General features: G+C 31.4%; 2 protein-coding genes across 5 annotated transcripts in view; one reads left to right on the top strand and one right to left on the bottom strand.

The window, feature by feature from the left end:
* LOC109540254 (calpain-9) overlaps window positions 1-20,760 on the bottom strand; it is a 117,488-nt gene extending 96,728 nt beyond the window's left edge. Inside the window, exons 1-2 of one of the 3 annotated variants that reach the window (XR_007280878.1) lie at window positions 17,805-18,012; window positions 10,301-10,628 (exon numbers count right to left, since the gene is read on the bottom strand). Coding sequence is in view for 2 of the 3 variants with exons in the window: in XM_048663837.1 (XP_048519794.1) it covers window positions 10,301-10,538 (238 nt within the window). In the remaining variant the exon portion in view is untranslated. Of the gene's footprint in view, window positions 1-10,300; window positions 10,629-17,804; window positions 18,013-20,659 lie in introns of those variants that run through there. The other 2 variants (XM_048663837.1, XM_019908542.2) reach the window with 2 other exon arrangements.
* Window positions 6,706-9,831, top strand: LOC109540255 (protein D2). 2 transcript variants are annotated; one of them, XM_019908545.2, is made up of 3 exons: window positions 6,706-7,160; window positions 7,219-7,374; window positions 9,451-9,831. In XM_019908545.2, exons 1-3 carry the CDS (start codon window positions 6,971-6,973, stop codon window positions 9,720-9,722), a joined length of 618 nt encoding a protein of 205 aa, XP_019764104.2. In that variant the 5' UTR covers window positions 6,706-6,970; the 3' UTR covers window positions 9,723-9,831. The 2 variants fall into 2 exon arrangements, with proteins under 2 accessions (XP_019764104.2, XP_019764106.2); XM_019908547.2 differs by having other exon boundaries at window positions 6,883-7,160; window positions 7,276-7,374.
* Window positions 20,761-21,413: the final 653 nt, after the last annotated feature.

Raw genomic sequence — 21,413 nt, 5'->3', positions numbered from 1 at the left:
TTTAATGGATGATACTCAGGACAAAAGTTAAATAATCCAAGCCAAGCTCTTAGTCGCTCCGGCATCAAGGAAAAAATTTGTCTAGAATTAAAAATAAGCTCATTGCACAAGCAGTTCAGAAATGTATAAAAAATTAATCAGAAACATATATTTTTAATATACACGATGATGAGGCTTATTGGAACAGCGTATGCTGAATGAAAAAATATTTTTCTTTTGTTTATTCAAGATATTAACTACAGAAAAATGAAAGTGAAAAACTAAAAAGTCTGCTGATCTTTATATACGGCAAACTTGGGCTAGTCATATAAGATATTAGTTATTAATTAGTATTTGAGGTAAAATATGTAAAATGCATATTTTTATAACTTTTTCCAATACACATGTGTGTGTCTGGGGAATACAGAAATGTTGACATTGGTCTTTTGGTGAACGTAGCCTATAGCTAGCAATGCGTATCAATGGTAGTTTTTCGAACACAGAACACACACGTTTATGAGATGACACAAAAGTATAGTTTTTGCTAAATCGGATATCCAGTACATTATCTTACCAATCGGAAATTTTTTTTTTAATTTAATTATAATATAAAATGATTTAATTGATAAATAAACTGAGAATACATTCAAATATGTACAGAGTTGTAAAAACAGTAAAATTGGCCATGAAGTTAAGAACGAAGTTATTTGTGACACATTTTATACATAATTTCTAAGGTTTTTGCAAGTATCAAATAAAATACTGGGTATTCCATTTAAAATTGTTTTTTAGCATAATATGTGTTTCTGTTCCCGTTAACACACTACCAATAATAACAGCAGATAATAGCAAAATTTTAATTTTTCTCAATTTTTTTAAATTTAAATGCCTATTTAAATTATATTACGAAAATCCATATAAACTAATAACATCCGATTGCTCAGTGTCGACGTTAACTATTATTTTGTGCTCATAGGTTTTTAGCTATTAATTGGGTAAAAGATGAAAGAAGTTGAAAAATGTAAGTATGTACTTATATAACTTTTAATCAAAACGTAGTATAAGTAGAAATTAAATTTGTTTACAGTTTGTTTTTCTATTGAAGAATTAGTTTTACGTAAAACCAAATGTAGCTAAAGCAGAAATTAAAAAGACGATCTCGACGCAATTTAGTTTTGCGACTTATTATCACTTTAAAAAGTTATTCTTCAAAGTTACAAAAAACAAAGAAAGTTATCAAAAAAAATCATCAGTTAAAGGAAAAGCTCTTAAATAAAGATTTAGATCTTAATGTGCGAATGTTATTGAAAAGGTATCTTCATTATCAATGAGGAAGTAGTCTTCATTATAACTTAAAAATACATTACTCATAACTATAATGATTAATATAATTTAAGACTTCCGATTATCCGATCCGGCTTTAAAATTAATATGACGAAATCCTACGCCATACATACCACACTAATGTAATTGTCTCCACAGAAGAACACTGGAAAGTTTACAAAGTTGTAGCAGTGTAGACACAATATGGTCTGAAAGAGAAAAACTATCGCTACAGATTCACACCGAGAAGACAAAATTCATGGTACGAAGGAGAACCCGTCTCAAAATTGAAATATCTGGACTGCTGGATAACTAAATAACTAAATCCAAGCAGATAAATCATCTGTAGGATTCAACAAAAAAATTGTTTACTAACCAAATTCTTAACATAGAACGAAGATAACGCAACTTAAAGTTATGACCATAGTGAAGCCGGGAAAGGTTGCATATCTTGGCCACATATTTCGCAATACCAAGTACGAATTACCGCAGCTGAAAATGAAAGAAAAGATCGAGGGAAAGCGTGATAAGAACAGAAAGCAGGACTGATTGCTGAAAAACATCAGGAAAGGGACCAATCTAGACGCCCAGACAATATTTATAGCCGCACAAAATCGAGATGAGTTTGTCATAATTGCTGCCAACAGTCATCAACATGAATAAAAGCCTTTAGAAGAAGAAGATTAAGGCATTGCCTAGAGGCATGGAGCTTTTTCTTCAATGTGATTAACTTTGCCACACTTTTTCAAATATAAACAGTAAGAATTGACTATTCACACGCTATATATTCAATGTCTTTGATCTTCTTAAGGTGCCACTTAGATTCCTGCGTAGGCGTCCTGCGTTTTCGTATCATATCATTCTGTTCACTGCAGCTTCTTAAAGCGACTGAAAGTCTGTTATTTTCATCCACTGGAGGATGTTCCGGGGCCAAGATAATTTCCTCCTTCTAATGCCTCGCTTTCCACCTTCTGTCTTCCCCTGCAATATCAGGCGTTGGAGGTCATGCCGCTCTCCAAGCTCAATGTGTCTCAGGTAAGAGATCCTTCGTTTTTTAATATGTTGGAAGAGTTCTCGACCTTCCAATCCAGTCATCCTGAGCACATCGGTCGCAGCATCCACATCTCAAATGATTTTTTATTAGATTGATGGTCGTTGCTTCAAGTGTTCAAGTTTCCACTCCGTATAGGAGATTTTAAAAAGTTGCTTTTGCTTTTTCGATCACCTAATTTCACGTTTTGGGTCCCACTGGTCGTCCAGAATATGCCTTAGGAATTCAAACTTATTGACTCGCTCCTTTTGTTCCCCACTAAGTTGAAGTGACACGTTTGGCAAGATCTCTCATAAAACAACCATTAGCTGTAATACCAATGGGCTAATCAAAGACTGCCTCAATAATAGGTCTTTCCACTCAGACACTAAAGAACATTTGAGCACAGAACACATCCCTGTCTGACTCCCTTCCTTAGCCAAAGTGTCTCAGTTGTCAATGCCTTCATCTTCAATATATTTGACTGTTGAATATTTTCAGAAAATCCAAATTTAAGTAAGCAAGTATAAAAAATAGTTGTTAATATCCTAGTAACATTTCGTACTTGAACTATGTCACGGAATTGCCTAAATAGCAACAGTAACGGACACCTGTGTACTCTTAGAAGCACTTGAATAGTATCTCAAGATCTAGCTGTACAAAGAAACTGAATGTAACTTTGACAACCCCGCTATAACCTTCGATGATATTAAAGACGATATCAAAGTAGTCAAGCATGGCAAGGTAAACAATACTAATTACATAATTCGATTGTCGTATGCATTGAGCGTGGTAAAGAGGAACACCGTCATTACGTATTGCCATTGGACAAGTCCCCGTCATATGTGGTCGTGCATAATGATATCAGCCGAACTGTAATTAATTTAACCGGTTTAATCGTATAAACAATTTCCTTATATTTTTTACCGATCTATCTATAGGGGATAGTTGAGTAATAAATAACAAAAAAACAACGGCAAATAATCATCGAGCAAATTGATTCTGCGCGCTATTTATTATACATAAAACGATTAGAAAACCCGAATAGGTTTATCAAAACTCGTGTTTTTTGTATTTATTGCAGGACATAAATTTCGAATTTTAATTAATTAATGATTATGCAAAATGCGTTTTAAATTAACTGGTAATCGCGGTAGTCATTGGGCTACCGACCAGAGGTGTTCAGAGCTTTGCAGGAAACTGGTTCAATCGAACGTAATTCTGTAATTAATTGAAAAGAAATCGACAAATATTTTATTAATAGCTGAAATAAAAAAATATTCAAATTAACATTAGATCATTTGAAACAGCTCTTAAAGGTAACAAAAATGTATTGCTCAGAAATAATTATGAAAATGTGCCTCTACAATAACTAACCAGAATTAAAAGCTGTAAGAAATTATGCAGACAAGTTTCAAAAATTCCTGAAAATTGGAAAATATATTTAATGAATAACTTCGAACAAGATTAATTAATTAGTCCTTAAAGGGACATATTTTTTTCATTTCATTCCGAGAACTCACCAATTTAAAGTTCTTCAATTTCAGCGGTTGTCAGGCAAATAGTATTTATATGTTTTACTAGAAAAACATTGTCATTATTTGGAGAACGTTGTATCGTCACAATAGTGACTAGAAACTACTTTACGATTTGCTGAAAATGACCGCCCCGAATTTCGATGCAATAATAGAGATTTTGAACAAATCGATCACGCACGTTTTGGAACATTTCACAAGTTATCAGTCAGCATTTAAATGTAATCTGTTCGAGTAATTCATCTGGTTAAATATGCTAGTTGCACAGACAGTAATACATAGACTGTACTTCTAATATGACCTCACAGAAAAAAGAAAAAAGTCCGAAAGTGTAAGATCCGAGGATCGTGGGGGCCATTAAATGGCGCCCCTTGGTCCAATCCAGTCGCCAGGAAACGTGTTCGTTTCCAATCGTTTTGTTTCTGTTAAAACGTTATAGACACGAAATATCTACCATTTATTTTCCGTTGCCCCACCCTGTATATTCAGGTTTTATATAAAGTCGCCTTTTTTAATTAAATGCTTGTGTTCTCAATCGGTCGCATTTGATTTTGCTTGGTAAAAATTAAATAAATTTTATATATTATTCAAAGGCAGTTTTATGGAATTCTTGTAAGGCAATAAAATCATGTAATTCTTGTATATTTCTGTAAAATTTAAGATTTAGGTACAATAATATAGGCCTGGGGTTTTAGGAGTTGGCGCAGTGCTACGCAAAAGGCTTGGTACGCCAACTCAACGCACCGGCGCCGTAACTCAGTTCCATTGCTGGGAAAATGTTGATGACTTTTTTTACTTTTTTAAGATTTATTTTAAAGGCCATTTATTAATTATGTTTTTAAAATGTCTTCAAGTTTCAGAGTTTTTCAGTTTTAGCCAAGTTATGCTTTCTTCTAAATGCTCAATTTTCTAAAGTTTCACTTAAAAATGCTGATAATGTCAAGGTATTTTCCGCGAAAAATTATGAAATAAATTTCGCATCCTTCGTCGCTTTGTGAAAAGTTTTGTAATCCCTTTTCCGCTTCGAATTTGGAGCAAAAATCAAATAATTTTCTATCAAAAAACGAACAGAATAAGCGAAAGCGTATAACAGATTATTTGGAAATCTCGTCACCTCCATTCCGCCGAACACTGTGGAATATGTTAAAAAATGTGTTTTTTTTATCTTTGACTGAATTTTTTTTGCTTTACTTTCTATTCAAAAACGCTCTATTTTGTAGAGTTTTACTTAAAAATTCTGACGATCTGGAGGACTTTTACGCAAAAAATTACGAGATAAATTTATAGCTATGTAAAAATGTTACAAAATGTTTTTTCAGTGTCAAATTCGGGACAAAAACGAAAATAAATTCCTCCCGTTTTTTCCCGAAAACGGCTAAGGTTTTCTCCAAAACTGCCATAGCATAGCATAGATAGCAAAACTAAAGGTTTTTGATCGAAAAAAGCATAATTTTCTGATGATTTTCCTCTTTTTCGACAATTATTTATATATTTTATAAGGTATTTCCAGCCTTAAATGACAAAATTAATTTTCCGAAACCCTTTTGAACTTCGAATTTGGCACAAGAACCTAATAATTTTGTCCAGTTTTTTACCGAAAGTAATTAGCACTATCTTGAAAAAACGACCAGAGCAAAAGTTTACAAAAAAATATTGGGAAAATTCGCGGCCCTCATCGCTCTGAAGATTTATAAAGTTTCTTTAAATTTTCAGGCCGTTCCAGTTTTAACAAAGTTTATTTAAGCAACTTTTTCTACGCAAAAGTCGCATTATTTTTAAATTGTATTTAAAATACTGGCAATCTTCAGGTATTTTCTGTGAAAAATTATAAGATACATTTTATTGAAACACTCGCGCCCTTAACCGATTTGCAAAAATTTTTGGAAAACTTTTGCAGCTTCGAATTATGGACACAACCGTCATAATTATGTCTGGGTGTTTTTCCAAAAATATTTCTCCAAACTGAAAAAGCGAAAGTTTATAATAATTTATTTGGAAAACTCTTGAAAACTGGGGTTTCTTCACTTTTAGGTCAATATTTCTAAACAACGCTGTCTCTAAAGAGAAAAACCACGTTTTTTCAAACGTTTTACTGTAAAATACTGGAAAACTCAATATTTTAAGAAAAAAAATTAAGAGATCGCTTTTACAAGAAAATTCGTCGACTTTATTTGGACTTTTTGTAGTTGTTTGAACAAAGTAGTCAAACGTTACTAAGAAGAAAACGTTGATAACCTTTTTTTAGACGTGAAAATTCCAATCTCGGGTCTCGTAAAGCTTTAACAAATGCCTTATAACTCCCTAACCGATGAGTTATAACTCGTTAACTTAGAGAGAGGGAACAACTCAAAGCGCAACTCAACACAGTGTTACCCAGGCTTACAAGAATATGAAACATAAGTTGCGTTTTAATATTTAATCTGCATAAACATTGCAAACTGCTAGAGTGTTGCATTAAAAAATAGTTTGCCATTGTTGGTGACACAGAAGTAAACACTAATTTCAAAACACTCTTTTAGACAATTTTTTAATAAAGCTAACCAACGCAATTCAATAAATTTCAAATATTTTCAACTTTCAAAATTTCATCTTCTTTATGCCAGCAATATAAAAAATTATGAAATTCCAAAAAACTGTTAGAGATGAGTAAAGAGCGGTACCAGATATAAGTTTAGCAGAGTTGAAACCAAAAGTTTCCTGTTTTCGATGAGTCTTTAAATTTAATCGATTGGATACGAAACTTTCCACTCGTTCTTTATCCATCTCAAGCCTTGAAGATGCCGATATAGAGAACTTCTATATTACACAATCTAGATTGCTTGGAATTTTACTATAGGCGATCAAAGAGTATCAACTTTACTGCTCTATCACTCGACTTCCACCTTTCGGTTTTATTGCATCTCCAATAAACTGTAATTTCAAACAGTGCGGTTTAATCTCATTAGCATATTAACGATGGCAAAATATAGTAATTGCATTGATATCCGTCCATAATTCCATATCTGAGTAGACATTATTGTTGAATTCATGGCATAGTTATGACAACAGTGAAATCGATCTCACAGTAGTTGCGCTTCTTCCATTCCATTCGCTTCCCTTGACAATGTCTGTGACATTACTTGTATTCCTATGCGGGCTGTTAATCGAATCCTGCATAGCAGGAAACGAAAACGCCATGGTAAAAGAACAGATTGTCCCGGAAATTGTCGATACCGCACCGAATGAGGTGGCTGAGATTACTTATCCCAGCGGTGCCAAGGCTAATATGGGCAAGATTTTAACACCAACACAAGGTAAAGTTTCAAAAAACTGTTTTTGTTAATGGGATTTGCAGATATTTCATATCTTCAGTTAGCGGCCAACCGACAATAAAATGGAATTCTGATCCCAATTCGTTTTATACAATAGTCATGGTCGATCCAGACGCCCCAAGCAGAGCAAATCCGTTTATGCGAGAGTGGAATCATTGGATAGTTGGAAATGTTCCCGGTGACGATATTTCCAAAGGTAGAAAGCGTTCAAAATATTCTCTAATTCATGATGGAACTGAAAAAATTCACGAACTCGTCATGATGAATAGATTCTGTTGGATAAAATCTGAAATCTATTCAGATTCTGAAATGTGATGATTATAACCCATGATCAATGTGCACCTTTTGAAAAATGAAAAGTTGCTCGTTCAATAATTTCCAGTATTACTGTTTCAAAGAGTTATACTTCAGATTTGTTCTGATTTATTTTCCTGACTGCGTGTACTTGTTATGATATTCCTATCTTTCCTGGGTGAGCAATCATTTTTACCAATCATGAGGTAAGTTTTTCCGATGTTTTGCTCTCCCAAAAGGAAAATTTTTTTCCTTCAAAAACTGATGAATGTTTTAACACTTGGTGAATTATAAATTTTATACAACATGTTTTAATTGTGAATTGGTGTTTGTAGTTTGTTTAAAATTTTAAATCTGATGATGGCGCTGTTGTCTCGCCGAAACGTAATGAAATAAACGATGTTTCAAAATGTTTACTTCACACTTTGACTGAAACCCAGGAAAGATAGGACTATCATAACTTCAGATTTGTTTAAAATTATCCTGAGATATAATCTTTCTCACCTAGTTAATGCCAACATTATCTGCTAAATTATTACCTACAAAATTGATATAGATTTGAAAATGCTTTGAGCAAATTGACCCTTTGTTTTGTGACCCAAAGATTTTTCTTTTTTGCTGAAAGTTCTCACAGGAAATAAAAACGGAAGAAAAAGTGCGAATTTAATTTATTCCCAAAGAATAATTAAACAAAAATGATCAGGTTTCTTCAATTCTTAGATTTACTTTGAAGATATTGGAATTCTTTCGCATTTTGACACTCAGTAGAACCAAAATTAAATAGTCTTAATGAATCTTTAACACAAAGTAAAACTCAAGAAAAATGTTAAGATGTAGTTTTCTGAAAATTTTGTTTAAACTGCAAGTGTCTTTAGTGACTTAGCTTTTTTATTAAATCCATAATTTGATGATCGCGACTTGGAATAAGGAAAAGAACTACTATTTAACTGTTTTTTTCCTAATTATTTAAGTTATGTTATTTGAACTACTATTTATGCAACACTTTCTTAAAATACATCATTAAAATGTTTTCTAAGTTTGCAAAATTTTAAAAAGTTTACTACTTTTTGAAGGAGCACTGGTTTCAAGAAAGGAAAACTCTAATCAAATTTTTGATTTTCTGAAAAGAACGTACATTTCTTCATCTCTAGTATGTATTTGCGTCTATTTTAAAAAGTGATGGGAATATTTAAACTTTAAACATTTAATAGCTGCAAATAAGTTTTTTCACAGAGAATAACATTTCCATTGAATTCGCGTGAGGGTTTTCAGGTATTCGCCTCTATTCATTTAATCTTATACTTATGTGTATCTGCTTAATTCTGAACCGTTACATAATGAAGGATTAAATGTATACTCACTCTTAACTATCATGGATGAACTCCTAGAGCGTAGAAAACACATTTCCATATTACTATTCGCCATAAAAGTGTTTCATTTTGATTTGAAAACAACATAAATCTTTCATGGTGTCGATCATATTTCCTTCATGTCTGAGTGATGCTTGACTATTTTGTTTTTTTTTTCAATAACATGCAATAAAATAACAGAATGTATGGGCCAAAATGGGATGAAATTAAACAACCTTCCCAATTATTATTAGAGAGAAACTAAATGTTTTAAATTGTTACTAACATTTCAGTTTTCAAGGAGGAAATGTGTTTCCGTTTTTTTAATAAATGTCTATAGTTGTGTGACAGATTTGAAAATTTAGCATTTCATTCAGCAACATTTTTATAAAATTTCTCAAAGTCTAGCACACTTTGGAATAAAGTTTTGTCTCACCTGTTAAGGACACTGTAGAAAGGTACAACTAGAAATTTAAATTAGGGTTTAGTTGCTTAGAATAAGTTAAATCACTGCTTAATGGGCATAATAAATCTAAGTTTGGAATATTGAAAAGTTTCAACGGCCTGGCAATATATTGTTTACTGTTTGTATCAGAAGAAATTATCTTGTAGCATTAGTTCAATTTTAGGTGAAGTTTTAACTGCCTTTGTGAGTTCTGGACCACCAAAAGATAGCGGACTTCATCGATACGTTATTTTCATTTACAAACAAGACAAGGAACTCAGTTTCGACGAACCACGACTTCCCAACAATTCTGCAGATCAACGTGCCAATTTCTCTGTGAGAAATTTCGCTAAGAAATATAACTTAGAAGGCCCCATCGCTGGCAACTTTTACCTTGCGGAATGGGACAGTCAAGTGCCAATCGTGCACAAACAACTAGGAATTGATAATATATAAATTCCTTAAAGTTGCTGTATAAACTTGCAAAATATCAATGTATTAAATTCCAACGGACATTCATAACATGGAAAAGCGTACAAATATAACTAAATATTTTAACTTAAAATCGTTTGTCTTTAAACTGGATATTCCCATAAATTCCTGAAGTAATCATATTTTTACATCACGCTGTTTTACTTTTATTATATCGGTTCGATAAATTTGATTATATTGAAGATGCAAATGCACAATTTTGGAACTTGTTAAAATGTCGAGTTTTGCATTTTTGCTTTGGCTTTTTATTTATTATCGCTTGCGATAGAATTCTCAAAACACTATTCAAAATCCTTGAATTCCAGCCGATTTTTCAATATTATAGACTATAATAAATTAAAATAGGAACCCGATAACAGAAAAAAATCTTTGAAAAATCTATTTTTTATTTTGTAGACTAATTATTACGTTATTGAAAATTGATATAGAAACTAAACTCAAACAAAACGCTCTACTCGTAGCAAATTCTTCACGGATAAACTTCGTCTGGCGAGTTTTAACTTTTCCCATTCGTATACCTATGCATTAAAACATGAACTTACCAACATGTCCATTACATTTCGTGGCATGTCCATTCTGCTGATACAGAGGTGTGTGTCCATTTTGATGGGCATTGCCATTCTGAACTGCATGTCCATTCTGATGTGCATGTCCATTCTGATGTGTATGTCCATTAACTCCATTATGTCCGGCATGTCCATTGGCAAAATGTCCGTTGCCATTAAACATCGCATGTCCATTAAGAGGCGTATTAAAACCGCGGAAGATCGTTTGCGGCATATTAATAAGTCACTAAACACATTCACAAAATGTTTTTTTCTCTCTCAAATGGATGTTAGTTCACATGATGGTTTCACCGTGGAGACATAACTGAAACAAATAAAAAAATTTTTGACTAAACAAGTTACCAAAAAATATACAGGGTGTCCCGTAAGCACATGATCAAAACGCTACTGCGATATTGTTTGAATCAAAGGAAGGCGATCTGACCTAACTTTTATTAACAAAAAATGTCTGGCTCCCTTGCTATTGATGATCAAAGTTCTTCAAAAAAAATTCCTTTTTTGAATTATCGGGAGAATGGTACGATCTATTTTAGTGAAATTCGCTGTGAATTTGCTCTTATGTAAAACTCATATTTTAATGAAACAATCGAGTTCAGCCGTTTTGGACAAGGGGTGAATTCTTGAGTGTCGTGGTACAAAAACTACCAGAACTTTTTATTTGGAAGCTGGAATCAACTCATGTTCTTTTTGTTTGATACACTAATCAATTATTCACAGGTTTGTGCTCTTTGTAAAATCTTGTAGCATTCATAGTTTTAGCACCAAAAAAATATGTCTCTTCTTGCCACTTGACAATGTTAGACATCGTCTTCTTTTGATGCAAGGAATATCGCAGTATCATTTTGATCATGTGCAACATTGTTAAAACTTGGTCACTTTTCATTAACCTTTATTTCAATAACAGTTTAATCAGTTTTTCGTCTTCGGCCTTCGGTTTGATTCAAGTTTTTTATTTAAAGTAGACAATATTTGACTTGCAATATGCTTTTGATTATTCTACTAATTTTCAGTGCGGTGTTTTATTAGATACCAAAACAAGTTAAGAATTCGCGACCATTGCTTGAAGCTGGTGAGGTTCTCGAGCTTATAAGCCGTTATGGAAAAAGAATTATTCTGGATGTTTCGCAAGCATGAGTGGATGACATCTTCAGAGGTGTTTTCGCTTCAAAGCCTACACTGGACTGATGAATACGCTTTGAAGCGAAAAAAATTTTGAAAATGCAAACCTCTCGTGCTTACAAAAAAAGAAATATTTCTTCGGCAGCTTGAAAACCCAAATAGCTCACCAATGGTATATTGTTGCTTGGAAATCTATCTAAATAAAACAGCGTGAGATATTTATTATATCTTTAACTGTTCACGTCTCGCATATTTATTTCCACATTTTCAGCCAATTTAGTAGAGTACATGGAATTTTGCTTGGGCCAAAATATAAACACATTTAAATATAAAAAATGTTTTATAATTTTAATTCAAAAATGAAAGGAAAAATACGCATAATCTGACAAGGATCTCAACAACTAACTTTACAATAAAATGCATATTTAACACTGAATTCAGATTAGCAAAAGTAGAAAATATAAATTAAGTGATTCAGAAAAATCAGGACTTGAAAAGAGGGTAAAGAACATCAAAAATTTTAAATGAAACCACTATTAAAACAATAGAGATTCATCTGTTGACAAAAATTAATCAAAATTTAATAATAACTGCTAATAATAGCAGTCAAATTATATACAATGCAACAATTTAGTTCATGTTATAATTTGTTAACTAATAATATTTTCTGCATGTCTCTGAAGGGTCTTTTCTGAATACATTTTTGATCAATGGTACTCTTAAGACTTAAAAAATATTGGCAAATTTTTCGAAAAACATTGAATGGATTTCAAATATTAATATCCTTGCTTCCAGAAACCTGCTGATATCTAAAAATCAGTAGAATATAGGTAGCTCTCTCAGATTTGTTTCTGATTTCGTTTTTTAGCAGTATTTAAAGCATGATAGAAAAGATCTACTATTATCATGATAGAAAGGATCTATTTTCACCTAAATCTGGGAATAAAATTGAACTAAAGACATATTATTAAACATGAAATTAATTAAATGACTACAGCAAACGAATAAAATCAACCAAAAACCAGAAATAAAATACAGTTGAAAATGAGTAACTTATTAGAATATAAAACACTCTACGTCAAAATAATGTTAATTTTAAATTGAATAAAAACGATAAACAGACCAAAAAATCCATTATCACGATTAAACTGTAACTAAGACCGTTCAGCGTCAAATAAATACTAACACAAAATATCAATATTTAATTTTCATTGAAACTGCTCTTGAAGCGTGACAAATTATTTATAATTTTTCGATTTATCTACCTACATCCTCACTAATTGCAGGTAAAACTCGTTAATTAAAACGCAACATCAATTATTACATAACTCTACCCAATAATTAGATGATAGAAAAGAAGTACAGTTAGAGGTATAACTTGCAGCTCAGCCAAAATGCAGCAGAGCAAAAATGCCACTGACTTCAAGTGCAACGATTCATAAGGCACTTCCTCAACAGGTAATGTTGCGTTCTTAAAATTGAATTTCAAATTTTTTAGAGCCGATTAAAAATTGTGAGACGTGGAAATGAAAATACCCAATTCCGTGTTAGCTGAGATGGCATTCTGAAGAGTAAGGTATTTATAATAATCTAAGTGATTTAAATTTTAGCTTAGTTCTTTGGAATCGGAAGACTACGTAAAAAAGAGCAAAGAAGTATGTGTGATAAATTTACGCTTGAGTTCAGCATGAAACTGGAAAACCCTTGGAATTCTTAAGAATAAAGCATAATTAAATCACTAATAAGACTTATTTCTAAACATTACACGACAATTATTACAGTTCTCAGACAACAATAGAGTCCTAATCAAACTTGTTGGAATGGACTTTTTCAATTATAAATAAGCAACTTACAACTTTGTAAATTGTAATTATAGTAAACAACTTATCCAGTTATCCATTAAAGTGATTACTTTAAGTAACTTTTTAATGTGACGGACGTGAGAATAAATAATTGAACACCGCATCCAAAACCAGACGATGTAAGTGATAAGCATTTCTTTGGTGCGACGAGAGCAAAAATGCAAAGAAAAATTGCCAATTTATCATCTCTTGTTACTGAAAGGACCATCATGTATCTACTTCTAAATAATGTACGGTGGCAAAAACATCAAGTATAAGCGTAAGTAAAATCAAAGTAAAATTAGCGAACATATTGAAGAATGTATGCTATTTTCAAGGTTCATATTATACCAAGTTACAAGAAAAAATTTGCGCTAAAATGCATATGACTACATCTTACAGCAATCATGTCCAACCAAGCCTTCATCTGGCAGGAAAATTAGCAAATTCATCAGCGTTTGTCAAACATGTCGATACCTAACTTTAAATATGTTTTTGTTAAAAAAACACACCCGGTTACAAATCAGGTTAGTCGCCTGATTGCAAAAAAATCCATTCTATAATATTTTAGGTTTGCATGTCAAAGAAAAAAATATTATGGTTGCAAAGCTGCTTTTCAACATATATTAATTGTATGTATCCATTTCAAAGGAAAAATATAATAAAGTACTACAGAAAAGATCAAGAGGTAATACCGACAGGAAGCAAAACCCAGAAAAAGCAAATTCTTATGCAAAACTGCAAAGTTTTACACAGCTCTAGATTGAAAAATCAATTAAATCAGTTCAGTTGAGTACCTAGTAATTACAATAAAAGTAGATTATATGGCACTTATCGTATGTGGAAACATTGTAATGGGAATAATTACGTTTGGTCATCTCGCTAAAAGCTTCAATTACCAGTAGAAAGTGACAAAAACTGTACTTATCTCAATTAGAGAAGCGAGTAAAGGCCAATTACAGGGGCAATTATTGAAAATTGATGTCTAGTGCTTTCTCTGGTACGATTAAACGTTTTGGGTCGGTGTTAATTTTATGCAAAATTTAGAAAAATTAGGTCAACCTCAAATTATCGTTGTTTCTTTCGATTCAACAGGAAGAATTAAAACAATACGTGTTATTATATTTGACATTTTCGAGTTATGTTTATGCTATACCCAACAGGCAGAACTTTTACTTTTTCAATCGCTGTTGCAAGGCAAAATACCATATAAAACAAATTGATTCAGATCGGTAGGAAAACATTGACAATACATATTATTATTACATGACATTATAATCGATGAACTTTGAATGCGGCAAAACCAAACAATGATTGGCTCGCAAAAGAATACGTAAATAGTTTGAGATTTGCAGATATGTGGTCTGAACTGTAGCCAAAAGGCTACACGATTCTATATATTTTTTTCTTAAATTGGGTTTTTCGACTAAAAGCATTGAAATGATTAGTATTTTTTCGGGCAACGTTTGAGATTGGAGCATATATTTTTATCTACGTTTTAATAAAAAATTTTAATAACAAATACTATTATATTTATACTAAAATATTCAAATAACTTAATAATAATATAATTTCTAATATAAGAAATTTTTTAATTTGTTTTAGAAACACTTTGACCTAAACTAAAATTTTAAGTTTAAGTTTAACGAAAACTAAAAGTATAAGTTAATATAATTTTATTATAAGACTGGACTGAATATATTTGTGCTAGATGTTAGATATTTCAACTTTATGCCCTTTTTGTCACAATCTACTTTTAATCTATTGTGAAGTTAAGTTTTAAATTTTTATTGCTGACTGTAATTCATCTCAATGTCATTGACTCAAATATTATTTCAATTTCCCTGAGTTCAAGGCTGAAACACCTCTTTTTTCGGTTTTAGAGCCTTGAGGATGACTTAAATAAAGTCGAAACGTCGGCCCATGAAAAAATAGTGGTTTATTTTTGCCACCATCTAACGACCGAAAAACCCACAAACCTAAACAATTTCTGATTATCATCACGGTGACTAATTAACCACAACATTTTTTTTTTATTTACCACAAAAAATATCACTAATTACTTCCTCAAAGTGAAAAAGTGTATCAATAAATTTATAATAAATAAGGCTTGATATGTAATTGGACGTTGGTTCTCCACTTGTTCATTTTCTGATACTAGAACGTATTATTAAACTAGTAGAAAGTCTTATTATAACAAAAAGATATTGTTGCAAGCGATTCTATTAACCATTTATTGAGTCCTGATTGTCATGCCGGCATTGCGAATAAATCCTAAATAACTTGATAAAATGTCTTTAAAGCTTAAACTAGTTAACCAGATATGTTATGTAATAATAACCATGTACTATTTCTATTCATTTTAATTTACTTATTTTTTATTTTACCTGAACTCATTAAAATCGTAAGTTTTTAAGCAAAGCTGGTTGAAAAAAAATTAAACCTTTTGTGACGGTTAAAAGTCGATTTTAATTAGTGGTCCACCTGTCTGCTAACCTATTGGCCAATTTAGATAGTTGTGAGTAATAAATGTGAATAATTAGGTACCATATATATTTCCTATATACACTTTCCCAAAAAATCCCTGCAATTCCAACTTAAAGGGACGCATAACACAACATTCCAACTTTTTTTTAATTAGAACTTATTGTTACCACAATAATTGCAATCCATCATATATACACACTGGGAATTTTGTACTTCAAAACAACTTTTATAATAGCGTTAACAGCTTGTTTAACTTCGAATAAATTAACGAAATCGACATGATTCTGATAAAAAATTTGCGCTCTACTCGATGCAAGAAAATTGAAAATTAAAAAATGTGTTTTTTGCAATTTAAATGTTTTGATGAGCATGTATTCTTAAAGAATACATCAAGTTGCATATTCCTACTAAAGATGAAATTTTGATACAAAATTTTATATATTGTAAGAATAAGTAAGAAATATATTGATAATTAATAGGAAAGTGTAACTTAAAAAATAAACGACATAAAAAAAATTGATACTTTCGATAGAAAATTTCAAACACGCTGTATAAGCATTTGTCATTAAATATACTGTAATTTAAAATACCAACCGACATGTCCAAGCATAGTTTCAGAAAAAATCTTCGATCGATTTACTGAATTTATTCCAAGTTAGAAGCTTGCACGGCAAATAGTTCAAAGTAGATAAAACTTTCAAAAATTACAAAAAAAGATTTAGATTCAAAGAAAATATATATCTATAATTTAAAAAGTATATAAATTGCTGCACTCAAACAAACACAAATCTAATAATCTAATAAATACCAGAGATTGTATCCAACATGGATAAATACCATTAAAAAATGCGTAACTAATTCAAACGTTTCTCTGCTCACAACATATTTAACAAATAGTTTTAAAATTCGAGACTACACACGAGAGAGTTGAACAATAATTCCCAAGAAATTTTTACGAGTGCAACCATATACATACAAAATAATTATGATAAAATGTATGGGCATATCCAAAGGTATGAATAAAAAGACCGTTATCATGCTCTGCGCGATACGAAATGAACACAATGAAGAAATGCCAACAATAAGAAGCAACTAGCTGTTGATAACAATCTCAGAACTATAATGGAGAACATGTAATGAAAGAAGAAGTTATTTTTCGATCTGAGGGTTAATAATGCAAGAAATATTCCGTGTTGTTGTTGTCGTTTGAGAACAAATTTATTCGCTTTTTAATAGCACCGAATCGAACTACAAAAGAGTATTGTTAATAACAAATATGGGCAATAGGCATACGAAGTAGCGCACTGTATGATTTAATTGGAAAAAATATTGATTGTTAAGATGTTTCTAAATCGGGATATTTAATGTTGACCAGAATCCTGAGCGATGGCTGAACAGTATATAGAAAAAAAAAAATAATAATGAATTTAGGCGTTCCGCATTCCGGCGTTCAGACCAGAATCTACAAAACTACTATTTTGGCTCATAACATACACTCTATTCTGCTGATTTATTTACGGTCAGAAATTTCTTCAGAACAAACTTGCAGAACAAGAAATCTTCAAAGTTCTTGAATACTGACCTGTCGGTTATTTAAATTGAATTTTGAAGAGTTTATTTTGCATGAGAATTTAACAAATTTAGTACATAGTAAAAAATAATAAAATCTTAAAGCTTAAGTATATGGGATTGAAATACATTTCTGAAGCCTAGAAGGAGCAACTGATTGTGCGAGTGATGGCGAAACGATTAAAAATAAACGAAATAAATTTGTTAAGTTTTCCCACTGCCGATTTAAGTTGGGATTTCTAATTTAAAAAAGTATTCTACTTAACATTACCGAAAAAAAAACTATACAAATTTATCACAATTAAAATAAATAGAATTGAAAATAATTTCAGTTCTAAAATTTTTTGGCAAAATGTTTTGTCGGTATGAATATAATATTTTCATATTTTTTGTATAAATTAAAAAAAAAACGAATAAATAAATCACCTTTACACTCGTAACAAATTTTACACAAAATTGCTCACCTATTAATTCAGCTGAAACAGCAATCCTTAAACAAGCAAAAAACTGACAAACTGGTAATCAAAAAAAAATCAAATAAAAGGAGAAAACAACTGAAATGCCGATTCGAAGTGTTTGTAAACAAACGTGCTCGAGCTGATAGCGCGACGTAAACCGTTTCAGAATATACCGCGTCTTCTTTACGAACGACACCATGGAGAAATGGTGAATGTAAGAGGACGAAACGTCTACACTGGCCTAGGATAGAGCAGAAAAGCGATGTTGTTAGATCGGTGGAAAAGTCTTCTAACTAGTCAGAAAAAATTCGGGATACAATTGGAAAAACTTCAAGATAATACCAAGTCGAAGACTTGATGGACAAAGTTTCACCTGGTCAAAACCAGAAATTTTATTTTTCATATTTTCAAAGGAAGCGGTGCTAATTAATATAATGGCACGTAGATGTATTTTATAAACTTTAAATAAGCTACCAGAACATTAAAATTATACAAAATAAAAATGTTGTTATTTTGTTTTCAATGCAAAGCCGGCATTTCGGCATTGGTTGTGTATCAGCATAACTTGTCTATTTTCTTTTGGTCTGAAAGTTTTAATTGCATTTTTTAGTTAAAATTTTCCTTTCAGCTTTGAGTTGAATTATTACTAATTCTAAATATTTTACTAGTTCTGAATCAAGTCTTTAGGAAAAAAACTTTGTGAGTTTAAAATTTTCTACACATAACTGAAGAAAGAAGTCTACAAAACCTTTATTTTCGAGATCCAGAATGTCAATTTTTCTTGAGAATAATTAAAAGCTGTGTTACAAATTCAAATTTAGCTAATAAATTTTGCTCTGTTTTTTATATTACGTACGTTTCGATTCTTATAATTTCATCAATGACATGAACACCTTAAACTTTCTCGTTTATTATAAAGTCTGATTTGAATCATATACACGTTTGAAATAATCAGATACTGACAGCAAAAGAAATATTTGGGAAAAAAATAATAGTGGAAGAGAGACACTTGAATAACCCTGAAAAGCAACATACAAACAGTAAACCTAAAAGTGAAATATAAAGTGGGCCCAAAAGAGGGTCAAAAGTTTTATATATGTAATAATAAAATATATTTTGTGTCGTTTCGCATGAGCTTGTGGTTATAATATATAGAAATAATAGAGATTCTGTAAAGAAGATTAAGATTTTTAACTTTTTTTAAAATTAAAATGGCATATAAAAAGCAAGGCAAAAATAGCAAATAAAATTAACTTAGTTCTGCAAGAGTTTCAAATTTTAATTGGAAGATAATCAAATATTAATGTCCAGTTGCGAATTAAGTGAATGAAATATTGTTAAAATAAATCATTATTGGAATAGTTAATGATATATTCATATGAACTTCATATGGACTCAAACCCATGATAAAAACTTTCCGTTTAAATAATATCTTCCAGTTAAAATCAGGTTGAAATGTTGGCAACAGCGGATTATTAGAGATGATGGTGCTTCTTCAGACACCTGTTGTCTCACCTGTACAAGGGAAGTCTTTGACTAATTACAGCGAAATCACCGCTGCTTATCGGAAGTCCGTTATAAAAAAAAACTGCTGATTAAAAGTAATTTTTTCCGATACGTTTATAAAGTTCCTGTATCAGAATAATTAGATGTTTATTTTATAGTTCTTGTTGGCTGATCCTGTGCCCGTTACCATCAGTGCAAAATTAGCCAAATTGGACTTGGATAGACAATAATTATGTGTAATGGATTTTTGAAATTAATGGTTTGGTTCTTAACTCAGTAAATTCGAAATATTCTAGCTTAAACTCAATACCTCAATAACTCGGAAAAGTGGAGCAAGAAAAAATAGTCTTTGATCTACAACGCGGCATTCTAATTAGTTGTTACATCGGTTGTTCTGCTCTGCATTACAAAAGATTGATATATTTTCTAACGAAATGGAGAAAATGTTACACAGTTACAAAACCAGCAAAGCACACATGCACTTTAGATTGATTACACATTTTTTGTTGTTGACTCAGTCAACACGGAATTTCTAGTAACAAAATTTAGCATCCTTTTTATAATGAATTTAAACATTAGAACCCAATAACTCTTTCCTGCCAGATAACAGGAAGAATAAGAGCGCAACCCGCACCAATAATAAGTAACGCTTTCAGGATTAGAAGGATAATTTACCGGTTTGTTGAAAGCGGGTTGAAAGTTGAAAGCAACTATTGAAGTTTCAAAAATTGCCAATTATAAAACACCAATTCAATTACTCTTCTTAAAATAGGATAAAACTGTTCAAGTGATACATGAAACAAACATGGGTATAAAACATTTACATTTATTATAGGTGGGCTTTGAAATTCAAGCCAACTGACGAAGTTTTCTGCTCATAAACACTTTTTTGCATTTTACAAGTGTGATCATTTTTTCTAGATTTCGGTCGCTCACACAAAATAACTGTGTAACAAAAATTTGCGCTGCAAAACTCTGCTTGCTGTGAAGTACGTAAAATTATTTCATATACAGGGTGGTTCAAACTTAATCTGCTAACTTGCCAGTTGTACGTGTGTGAAAAAATAGAATAAACGCTGTTTATATGGCTGCTCAAACACCCCGTTTTTTATTTTTTTTTAAATGTTGTTCTGTTCACTGTAATTCAAGTTTCCAATTGATAACAGAACTTATGTACACATTTTACCAATACTTAAAGCTACTATTTGAGCGTGGTCACATTTTTCCATGTGTTGGTGTTGTACCTGGTTTTGGAATGTCTGCATAAATTCAAAAATTTCTCGCTAGACTAGTTAAAAAAATTATTTGCAAACAGATAAAATTTTATCACGAAATTCTGTAAAAGCTTCACTTACGCAAACCATCTACGCTTGAAGAACAACACCAAAGCCCGTTTTCCCGTTTTTTCGCATATGTTCAACTAAATTTCCCGGAAATAAAACTGCCGCGGCCGATATTAACTTGCAAATATTCGCTGAAATAAGTAATGTATGCACCAACTTGTCGAAGCGTAGGCAAAAAAAACCTGTTTTGTTGTTGTTGAAATTGAATTGTTTACATTTCAGGTATTAAGGGCGACATGGTGGTTTTTCTGTGAAAACAATAGCTAGGACAGATAGGAGTATATTAAGGTTGCAGTAAAAAGGACTGATTAACGTTTATGCAAAATTTTATTAAATGCATGAATACAAGTAATCTATATTCCGAATTTGCATGAACAACCTTATTATTATTAAAAAATACTTAGAAATTGGCTTTGAAAAAAATACCTAAATACTAAATTGAAGAAAAATAGGGGGAGGCCTATTCAGCAAGCAAAAATGCTTGGCATTTTCTAAGTTTAGAGCTAAAGTTGTTTTAACAGATTTTTAAGAGATTTAAAAACAGATGAAACAAAACGCAGCTATAAATGATGCTCAGAACTTGAATTGAATTGAATTATTATTAAAAATTCCTACGTAATTGTTTGCAAAAGTAAAGCTTTAAAGCAACATTCTATCAATAGGAATATCAATATCGCATTATACATTTTAAGCCAGAAATATAGAACTGCTGTTGAGAAAATTGAAAGATTAGTAATATCAGTAACACTATTCGAATGTTGGGATA

Source organism: Dendroctonus ponderosae, unplaced genomic scaffold (assembly GCF_020466585.1).
Source record: "Dendroctonus ponderosae isolate FM_Combo_2020 unplaced genomic scaffold, Dpon_F_20191213v2 Dpon_F_20191213_2, whole genome shotgun sequence".
NCBI classification, from domain to species: domain Eukaryota; kingdom Metazoa; phylum Arthropoda; class Insecta; order Coleoptera; family Curculionidae; genus Dendroctonus; species Dendroctonus ponderosae.
Note: the sequence above shows the minus strand (reverse complement) of the source record. Positions and strands in the feature narration are given on the sequence as shown.

Excerpts from the sequence above, each read along its gene's own strand:
- LOC109540255 (XM_019908545.2), top strand. The coding sequence starts at position 6,971 with ATGTCTGTGACATTACTTGTATTCCTATGCGGGCTGTTAATCGAATCC. Across the intron at positions 7,161-7,218 it reads GATTTTAACACCAACACAAG|TTAGCGGCCAACCGACAATA; the intron begins GTAAAGTTTCAA and ends TCATATCTTCAG. Across the intron at positions 7,375-9,450 it reads CGGTGACGATATTTCCAAAG|GTGAAGTTTTAACTGCCTTT; the intron begins GTAGAAAGCGTT and ends GTTCAATTTTAG.